The sequence below is a fragment of the Oryzias latipes genome, chromosome 18 (assembly GCF_053564925.1).
Source record: "Oryzias latipes strain Hd-rR chromosome 18, Olatipes_Hd-rR_3.1".
Taxonomy (NCBI): Eukaryota; Metazoa; Chordata; class Actinopteri; order Beloniformes; family Adrianichthyidae; genus Oryzias; species Oryzias latipes.
Window position 1 is genome coordinate 32,472,544 of NC_136254.1, and position 10,675 is coordinate 32,483,218.

General features: G+C 39.8%; 1 protein-coding gene across 1 annotated transcript; it reads left to right on the forward strand.

The window, feature by feature from the left end:
- Positions 1 to 354: 354 nt before the first annotated feature.
- LOC105358245 (uncharacterized) lies at positions 355 to 10,387 on the forward strand. The gene is made up of 7 exons (XM_023966105.2): positions 355 to 544; positions 3,221 to 3,300; positions 4,069 to 4,111; positions 4,199 to 4,540; positions 4,613 to 4,693; positions 7,302 to 7,464; positions 7,956 to 10,387. The coding sequence occupies exons 3-7, from the start codon at positions 4,075 to 4,077 to the stop codon at positions 7,963 to 7,965; spliced, it is 633 nt and encodes a 210-aa protein (XP_023821873.1). The 5' UTR covers positions 355 to 544; positions 3,221 to 3,300; positions 4,069 to 4,074; the 3' UTR covers positions 7,966 to 10,387.
- The last annotated feature ends 288 nt before the right edge of the window (positions 10,388 to 10,675 follow it).

Consider the following 10,675-nt stretch of genomic DNA (forward strand, 5'->3'; position numbering starts at 1 on the left):
AGCTGTGAACTAAAGGAACATACCTCTGCATTTTTCACACTGAGGCCACCTAAGACCAGGTCCTACTGAAAAACCGCTGGACCTGGACTCTTCAAATCTGGATTAAAATGTTCATTAGATAAACATTAAACACAGTTTATGATTTGTGAGACTCTTTCTGAAAATAAGGCAGAGATATGACGGACAACAGAAAAAAGGGACAGGTGAAACTGACAAAAGGAAACATTAAAATGTCCAAAAACAAAAAGGTGGACAGAGATTTTAAACCAGAAAGGATAGACTGTTACTTGTTCAATATTTTGTGTATATATTATACTCCATTTCCCATGAGTCATTGCTGTTCCCATGAGCCGCATAGAAAAGGCGGGACCGATGACAGACACGCTAGCCTCACATCCGTCTGTTCTCTCATCTCTGCTGCTGAGCTAAACTAACAAAGATTATTTTTAGTTTTACTCCACTTTCTTGGTTTTGTTCGTAAATGTTCTCTTCTGCATTCAGGATTTCTTCTTTCTACCAACTTTCACTGTCGCTGAAAATTACGGTGAGTCCTTCAGTCAAACTTAAACTTCCGCTTTATTTATAAAGAGTTTAGTGCTGTTTATCTTCAGATTTCGATAGACTTCAATCTTTATCATGCGGGACAGCAAAAACATCTTCTACGCGCATTTAGTGTATCTTTGATTGCGGCTGCTTCTGCGGTTTTAACTTTTCCAAAACGCCGTAAACTATACGAAGTTTTTGTTTCGTGTTTGAAAAAATTGCAAACAATAAAACGAGAGTCCACAAAAATCAATCCGGCTGCATTAAAAAAAGAATTTGTTTTTGCTCAGAATTATGAAAACATAATGGGATGTTCTGGAATTAAAAAAACTTTATTTATATTAAGATTTGTAGTTCTTGGGATACTTCCGGATTCGTTCTTTTAAGTCTGATTAAAAAGAATAGAATAAGATAAGTGTTTGGGCGTGTAAGAGTAGTTTCAAAGACTTGTTTATTAGATAATGCTGAGGTCAATGCATGGTTCACTCATGTTCAGGTTTATCTACATTTTTCAGATGATATTCTCATTTTGGCCATAAGTAACATTATATTTTGTGTCATACGCTTCCAGTCATATTTGTGGAAACACTAAAAATCCTTTTTTTCTTCTTGTAACTACTGTGTGGTATGTGTAAGCAATGTTTTTATTTATTTTATTATTTTTATCAGCAATTGTAATTTTTCGCATACTGCTTCTTAACTTGGGTATTCATGACACTGAGCTTTTTTTATGTAGTTGATCTGTGTACTCCTTTTTATTATTAATAATAATAATAATAATAATACATTATATTTTAAAAATAAACTTTTTTTTTACTCTTCTTGACTGAAAAAATCAGAAAAAAGAAAACAACAACAAAGTCTCAGAGTTGAAGTTAATTCTACCAGAACCGGAGGAAAACAACTTTTTAAAAATGTATTTATTTATGTAGCATATTTAGATTTTTTCATTGCAGAACACAGATGACATACAGCAAAAACCAAAAAAAACAAAAAAGTAGTTTCATGAATATAATACTTGGTTAATATAATCAGTAGATTTTATTCATTAATAATAACAATGACAAGAGATTTTTCCATGTTCTAGTTAAATGTGTGTAAATATTAGTTTTTATGAGGTTTGTTAGTTTATCCCATAATTTTTTAGTGACGGTTTGGTTTTGGTTTCTCAAAGTTGAGAAGCAGAGTTTTTCTGCCTTTTCTGTGAAGTTTAGCTGTGGTTGGGGAGCAGATGAAGTGGGAGATCCACTAGATCAGGGGTCGGGAGCCATATATGGCTCTTTTGATGGTCACACATGGCTCGCAAACAAATCTTTAATTATACTTTTTTTTTTTTCATTAGACCAGTCCTTCTCGGGCGCGATGCGATGCCAGGGGGCATGCGCAGTAATAGTGGTGCGTGGAAAGAAAAATCTGCGCCAGCATTATCAGTTTACTATTATCTATTGTTTCACAGAGTTTGTACCAGCCGGAAACCTGTGAATTGCCGTGCCTAAAAGTGCGCGCTCCCGTCTCTGAGGAAGAGCGCGCAGTTGAGGGGATGCGATATGTGAGGAAGAAAACAGAGGGGGGGGGGGGGGGGGGGGTTGTGGGCACAGGTAGCAGGTGAATCGCGCAGGGATTGTAAAAAACGTAAAACCCGCTGCCCGTCACTCACTGCAGTGTGTGAGTGTGTGTTTGGCTCCCCGTCTGCATGTGATCAGTCTGTCTCACATCTAAAGAACATTCAGACCAACCTAAGATCACGTTTAACGGCTCAACGCCTGCATGAAGCAGAAACCCACCACGTATCAACCAGATACGAATCTGTTTATGAAATAAAGACTTTGTCGTGATTGTAGTTCAGATCGGTAAAAAGTCGAGGCCACCAAACCTGTGAGAAAACAGAAGAGGAAATGAAATTTAGATTTTTCAGAAACTGATTAAAGAAACTGAAATGCAGGACGTTCAGACCCCCACTAGGATAATCATCTATTAGAACAGATTTCCTGACATGATGAGTTTGGTTTTTCCACACAGAGCCACATATTTATCAACCATTTTGCTTATGACGTTGCTGACATTAAGGGACTGAGCGGCATCAATGACTCTGAAGAGGCCTGCGGCCTTGGAGAGGAGAATTTGACCTTTTCATGGAAAGGTCACGCTACACGTCAGAGCCAGAGGTTAAACATCTTTTTCGTTTGATCTTTAATCGGAAGAAAGTTAATATTCCCTCTATCATTTTCAGTTTTGGATATTCTTGTGCCAAGATATGCGACTGATGTCTTTACAAGAATATTAGAGTGAATCTGAATCACAAGATTTGATTGGGAGGAGTTCACATTTTTTCAAATGTAATGAGAGGCTGGAAGCTTTGGAGAAAGACTTAAAAACACTCCATGGCAACGCTGCCATGTCTCTCACTGATACCCCACCGTGATTGGTCGGTTCGTTCAGCTCGGCACACACAAAGTAGCAGGCCGCACTGACATTAAACTAGCTTTTACCAACTGCTCTTTTTTTTCGTCTGCCCTGATTCACCATTATTGGAATAAATCTTAATTTTCCTCATAAACACATCCTCCATCATCAGGAAAATGCTACAGGAAGACGTTAAAAAAGCCAAAAACACTGTTTTTTCCTTGGAGTGGAGCTTTAAAACCATTTCAAATGTCTTCCTGCTTTTCCCTCACAGCTCAGTCAGTGGATCCGTGTGGATCTGGTGAGGTTGGCGGTCATGTTCCACTTGGAGGACCTTCAACCGACACGTGGAAGGTAGGAGTTCTGCAGAACTATGCACGGTCAGGACCAGAACCCAATGACGGCATGCAAAGGAGGTCAAACACTCCTATGAATGAAAGAATGTAACATGAGTGTGTTAGGAGAAAGTCATCACAGTATTTTCCCAGTAAAGTTGGTTCTTGATTACAGTCATTAGATGTTTATTTACTTGTGGTTTTCAACAGACTAACTGCCCAAAATGTTAAAAACAGAGACCAGGAGGATTCCACAATTAAAGTTTCACTTTAACATCTTTTAATCCTTCAAAGCTTTTGGATACGGGTTAAAAATGGCCAAACGTGGACGGGGCACGCACGTGACCTGCAGGAACCATCAAGGTCGTAGAGCGCTCGGTGAACCCATAGAGGGAAAATGTTCATTCACATTTTTATTTTTGTACGGCGAGTCGTACAGATATTTTTCTTTTTCCCCAAAACCCCCAAATGCTGCAGACTGAACAATCTCTATTGACATCCTATGGGGACTTGCGTATCTCGTGCGAGCAAAATCTTTGCACAGTTAGTAAGGAGCCAGAACTCTCACCTTAATAACGACTGGTGTGGCGTAAGGACACCGTACAACCCCATCATTCAGTCCAGCTCTTATATTCAGTCAGTGTTTCTTATGACCCTTTCTGAGTTTGGTTTCTATTTATACACAGAACCAAACGTTTTCACTGAGTTGAGTATTGAAACTGAAGTTTCTCTGTTTTCTTGTTCTTCCGTAATGACAGTAGATTCTGTTTTCCCTTTTTCTTCTCAGGAGAGCATGAAGTGGATTCTCCTAGCTGTCATTCTCAGCTGTGGTTGGTTGATTTTGAACATTTTCAGTCCTTCATGCTTCATTCTATCACATGCTAAAGACTTCATGAGCGTTTACTTTCTATCTGCAGTTGTTTTGACCCCAGGAACCTCTCCAACCATCTACAAGGCCCGTGAAAATGAGAACACCACCATCAGGTGGGACAGCTCGGTCCGGTCCGACCTGACCAACTCCAGCATTCTCTGTGTCCTCCTGAAGTCCATGAAGGTTCTGTACCGGAGGAGGAACGGCGTGGAGTCTTCAGGATTCCTGGATCCGCAGTTCTCAGAGCGAGTTCAGTGTGACGGAGACGCTCTGAGAGAGGGACGAGTTGTCCTTCGTCTCTCCAAAGTCACCGCTGAGGATTCTGGGACGTATCGCTGTGATCTGCATGCACATTATAACGAGGGGAGATGGGAGACCCACGTGTTTGGTAGGACTGTCCTGTCCAATCAGAAGTGTTTCAGTTGAGTTGATGGTAAACTGGAGGATCTTTTCTCCGCAGAGAACTTTCTCCTGAATGTGACTACAGCCTCTGATGAGGAGAACCATCTGGTGCTCAGCGGGGGCCCAACGTCTGCTGCAGGTCAGTGGAATAAATTCTGCTGTCACTAAACGTCCTTTAAAGGATTCTGCTGCTTTCCGTGTAGCAGCTGATGTGTGAAGCACAGAATGAGCATAAGGGGAGAGGAAGGGTGCTGAGCGTACGACAAAGGTTACTGTCAGCTGTTCTAAGACACGACCGGGATCAGTGGGTGGAAATGACGTCACCAAACAAGAATGCAGAAGGTTAAATCTCCTTGCAGACCTACTTTCTGAAGAGTGAAGTGCAGGTTAATCATCATCAACAGCCTCCTTGTCATCACAAAACCAGTTAAGCTTTTTATTTTTGTGGTTTTAAGTTCAAATCTGTGACAAATGTGGACAGTAAACAAGGAGCTGAACATAGGGGTGTGAGGACAACCGCATCACCGCGGTTGATGACCTCATCACTGCATCACCGCACCTTTTTAGAAAGTGTTTTTTTATTCCTTTTAAAGTTTTGCATATGGTGCGTGATTGTAACTATAATCAGCACATTAAAAACGTTCATCTTTGCTGATAATTAACTTTTTCTGCTGGTCCTGTGTTCAGACTTCAAGGGTGTGTGGGGAAAACCTTTTATCACTCTTCGCCTTCACTCCCTGCACCGCGTGGCTCTCACTGCCTCCGCGCTGCACGTGGCACACGGCTCCCTCTACTCACACATCAGAAGCACACATCCTCATTCCACAACAGAAGTTTCCGTCTAGCGAGGAAATACAACAAATTTACTGCTTTCTAATTATTGATTTCCATTGTATTCATTTCCATTACAAGCTGCGTGCGTTCTTGAGTGCGGGAGGGGGATTTTGTGTTTTGTGTTGGGGGGGGGGGTTATTACTGTTCTCTTTCACTCTGAAACACCAAACATGAACGTGTGCTGTTAGATTTCCATCGCATGTTTGGTTTGGGAACTATTTAACTACCGTATTTTCCGATCTATAAGTCGCCTTTTTTTTCATAGTTTGGCAAGGGGTGCGACTTATACTCTGCAGCGACTTATATTAGAACTAAATTGAAATAAATACATTGTTAACCCTCCTGTTATGTTCATTTGTGAGGAACAGAGATGATGTTCCTGGGTCAATTTGATGTATGAGGTATGTTAAGTGTTAAGAGGATGTTAAGTGACTCAGACAATCAGGAAACTTTTTTTACAGTAAGATCTTGAAGGCTAACAACATAATATTCTATTTTCCAATGATTTCATAGATTCAGAAATGCAATAAATATGACAATTGTTTCTACAAATACAGGATGAAAACAGAGTATTATTTGGCAAATGATGCTGAATGAAAGGAATGAATAAATAGGTATGAGAAAGAATTACTGTAAAATTATGAGATAAACAGTCTGCTATGATTGTGTCATGTGAGGTTATGAAAGTTATTAGTTCTTGGTCTCAGATTTTGTCAAATAAATTTCCCGTCAAAATGCGACTTATAGTCCAGTGCGACTTATCTGTGTTTTTTATACTTTATAATGCATTTTTGGGCTGGTGCGACTTATACTCTGGAGCGACTTATAGTCCTGAAAATACGGCATACAAAGTTACGTGTCTGTATAAAGAAAGGCGGAGCCTCCTGCCTCGCGTTCTTCATGGGTGTCAGGCTTCATGGCTACTGGAAAATTTATCACTGGACAATATACTGTATAATATTCTGAGAAGATGTCTGTACCAGAGAGCACAGGTGAAACTCGCATGCCGCTCCAGAGCGGTCCACTGCAGAAGAATCAACACGGACCCCCCAACACACGTGTGCACACCTTCCTCCTAGTCCTACATACGACGCAGCGCGCTGACACACACACACAGTCATTCTACAACACTGATATAGTTCATTAGTTAGATAGGTAGTAGTTAGTTGTCACTGTCATTTGTTAACAAAGAATATTGCGTTGTAATTGTATTAATTCTGACGCGGCTGCTGGGGGATTTTGTGAATTTTTTTTTTGTTTGGTTTGTTTTTTTGGAGGGAGGGTGTTAACCGCGACACCGCCTCCGGTGCTGGTTCATCACCGTGGTGATCAAAAATGTCACAGCTCTAGCTGAACGGCTCTAAGGTTATGGATTCTCGTGGGGTTGCAGGAATGGCGTTTTTGATAATGCTATGCTAACGTGTTCCACGTGTCGCCAGTTTGCGACCACAAACGGATTTAAAGTCAGACGATATTTTCACGGACCGGACTTTAGGACGTGGGGGAAAAATATGACACTTAATTCATAGGACGTTCATGAAAACTGTATTTTTCTAGACATGAAATGAAACTCTGTCAGCAGGATGTGACGTTTAAGAGTCGGGGTTGAGATGAAGGAAGCTTCATGCTGGCATCACTTCATCTGCTAACGCGGAGCAGTTAGGTTGATATCTCATGTATTTTGTGGTACGAGCACCAAATTTGGCATGGATGTACCTTAGAGGCCCCGCTTTCAGTAAAAAAAGCATGTTAGCCATGAGAAAAATCCAAAACGGCGGCTATTTGTAAAGATGGCGGCTATACACTCAGACAAAGCCACTCTGTTCTCCCTCCTGAATGTTTTTCTTTTTGCTCTCTGCTGCACCAAACTCCATATTTCCCATCACTAAAGCTGAGTTATGATCTTCCTGCAGGCGCTGAAGATCCACCAGCACAACGTAAACCAAGAAGTGGAGTGAACGACCCAACAGGAGCTGGAATTCCACTGGCCGTGGCGGCTCTGGTAGTTCTGATTCTGTATGGAGTGTATCTGATGCCCAAACCTCGGTTCATCAGAAACGTGTTTCTCCATTTACTGTAAGTTTTTAAAAATCATTTCCTCCTTCAAAAACTCTAAAATCATCAAATGTTTGCTGTGTTTACATCCCAGATTAGGAACAGATTAGATATTGCTCCTTAATCCCAGCTCAGTGACCGTGGACGGGATTATCAGGAAAAATCACGCCGTTGCAGAACTTTGCCTTAGTATTGGAGCTGACAAAGACTAAACTCTGACCAAAGTTTCTGCTTTTTTGTTCTTTTTAACTGAAGCCACATTTGTCAAAATGATGAGCAGCACAGATTAGAAATGAGGGAGATGAGACTCTCTTTGATATGTCTATCAAATCTGATCATCTGACCAAATGTTCCTTTAATGTATTGAGACTCCAGCTGGATGAAATGTTTTGTTCTTCTCTAGTTTTTACATTTTTCATTTTAGATCTTATTTCAGGTTCCAAACTTTTGCATGCACTAACATCTAACAGAATAAAAATTTAAACGCGTTATTTCTGTTTTTATCCTTTCAGGAATCTCTGAGATCTCCTTCATGCTGCAGCTGAAAAAAACAAACTGCTCCCACTGCTGCACAGACTGAGGGCTTCTGGGAAAATCATCCGCCATTTTCTCATTCAAAATTAGAGCTAAAAGCCAAAAGTAGGCGGTTCTAACACACCTTCAAGAAACTCATTCATTCATTTTCTTAACCGTTTTTCCCTTTCGGGGTCACGGGGCTGCTGGAGCCTAATCCGGCCACTTATGGGCGAAGGCAGGGGACAACCTGGACAGGTCGCCAGTTTGTCGCAGGGTAGAATGTCCACAATCACACACCCATTCATTCTCACATTCACACAGAGGGACAATTTAGAGTTGCCAATCAACCTATGAAGCATGTTTTTTGGACGGTGGGAAGAAGAGAACCCACGCATGCACGGGGAGAACATGCAAACTCCACACAGAAAGGTTCCCCGTTGATGTTCAGGTCCCCCGGCCGGGACTTGAACCGGAGGCCTTCTTGCTGTGAGGCAAGAGCGCTAACCGCTGCGCCACCATGCAAAAACACAAGAAACTCTTTCCTCTTTTTTGTTTGAATGGTGAAATACTTTAGTGTATTTTAATGCACTGTAGGTTTTTATCATTCTTTTTTAAATGACAGCATCCAAAACAAAAATAGAATCTTTTAGCTCTAGGCACAAAGAGCTCATGTTTCTATCCATATTGGATAGTTTACTAACTGCTGGCCCTTTCTTCTATTTGAAGAGTCTATTAATGATGTTTTAATAAAACATGGTCACACCTGTACAGGGCAACAGGTGGCACGCAGGAAATATCAAGGTTCTAGTCTACTTGGTGAACCTGTGGAGTCAAAATGTTCGTGCACTTTTTCTACAGGATCGTAGAAAACACTTTGATTATTGATTTATTAATTTCAAGCATTATAGTCAAAGCAATAAAGAGTTTACACAAATTTATCAAACTCATTACAGAAATGTTGAAATGCATAGAAAAAATAAACTTAAATCCCATCATCCTATTTAAATATAGTGATCTTTAACTAAAGACACGCTGAACTTGATTTATTTATTGCTTAAGAAGGAGCGGGAAGAAGTGAGTTTATATAACCCCACCCTACTCAGTTCATTCATTTGATAGTTTTACATAGTTTTATGTTATCCGGTTCTGATCCGATAAACACTTAAACGACACGTAAGAATCAGAAAGGCTGACGTTGGCGAGATGCAGGCGTGTTGTAAAGATTTTTGCTTTGTTTTTTAACCTCCACCAATCCTGTGACAGGGTGAGTGCTGGTGGTGTAACGTGCACGCTCCTGGTTTGCAGCTTGACTGTTAGAGATGAGGAAAAGACTCAGAGTCCTTGTAAAATGCAGGTTTTGTGTCATAAATAATGTTTTTGTAATTCCAACTTTGTTGTCTATGTCCAGTATAAAATATCATTTTATACATTTTATTTTGAAAGTACAACTGAAGTTTTTTTATTTTTAAAAACCAGACCTGTTTCCCGTTTTTCCGTCTTTTTGCCTCAAAATCGACGCTTAAACAGACTGGAAATAGAAAAAGCCTGAGTTGAGTTGTGGAGGGACGATGTCAGACGGAGACACGATGGAGGTGATGTAAACGTCCTGACTGATTCATAAACACAACAGAGACTCACCGCAGACGCACCAATGTCAACTAGGCTTTACGTTATGCTTGGAAACACTTTACAATCCATTTACCTCATGTACAACAATGGTACGATCCATTTTCATGAGGTGGCTGTGAGAGCCACAAGGTAACTGGAAGATCAGTGTCACTGACTTTATAAATATATACTTGAAATTAGACTAAAACACTCAAAACAACAAAAAACAATCATTTATCTCTGCACAGATTATGTTTATGAATAATGCAAGAAGCGATTTCATAATATAATAATAATCCCACCATTATAATGTTTTACTTAACTTTATTTTTTTATATACAGTAACCATCATCTGGTTCTTGATGTATGGAGTTATTGATACTTTTATCAAATGAATATAAAGTTCCTGTTAATAAACATGAGACCTTAAATTTCCTGAAATCATTATTGCATTTAACAGATCAAGTATGGATTATTGCAGTAATCTAAAATTCATAATCATTGTATTTTTTTGTATATTTTTTGTCAAAATCTGTCTCCTTGTCTTGACTGAACCAAGTAATAATAAAAGATAAATCCATGCTATTGTCCAAGAGGAAGAGGATCTCACTTTAAAAAGTTTAATGAAGGATTGTTTTTCTCTAAGGCAAATGTGAATTTTCTGTGACGCTAAAAGTTTGTCCTGTAATTATTGAATCCTCCATCTTTGTTCAAGGAAACAGTTTAATGAAAACCATGTTTTCAGAATAAACCCTGTTTCTGAATGGAGGTTTGTTATATAAAATATGTTGGAAAAAATAAATACATTTGTGAAATAAAATGAGTTCCTTTGATTTTTCTGTGATATTCATCCGGTCAAAGACTCCAAACTGTGGTTTTTGTCACGTTCGTTTATTTGTAAGCTGATATCCGGTTTTTCCCCTGCGGTTCATGACTCTGTGATAGAAGTTTGTTTTGTCACACTCCAACTTTTATCTGAGCTTCTCAGCCTGAAGACCAACTTTAAAACCTACAACTGAACAGCCAATGTTAGCACTACAAGCTAAAGATAGAAACCTGGATCAGCGGAAACAGGCAGTCATTTCAAAATAAACCTCTATGACCAAAC

What these genes read in the sequence shown, in the direction of transcription:
- LOC105358245 (XM_023966105.2), top strand. Translation starts at nt 4,075, where the DNA reads ATGAAGTGGATTCTCCTAGCTGTCATTCTCAGCTGTG. An exon ending in ATGGGAGACCCACGTGTTTG is followed by an intron (nt 4,541 to 4,612) that starts GTAGGACTGTCC and finishes TTTTCTCCGCAG; the next exon opens with AGAACTTTCTCCTGAATGTG. An exon ending in GGGCCCAACGTCTGCTGCAG is followed by an intron (nt 4,694 to 7,301) that starts GTCAGTGGAATA and finishes ATCTTCCTGCAG; the next exon opens with GCGCTGAAGATCCACCAGCA.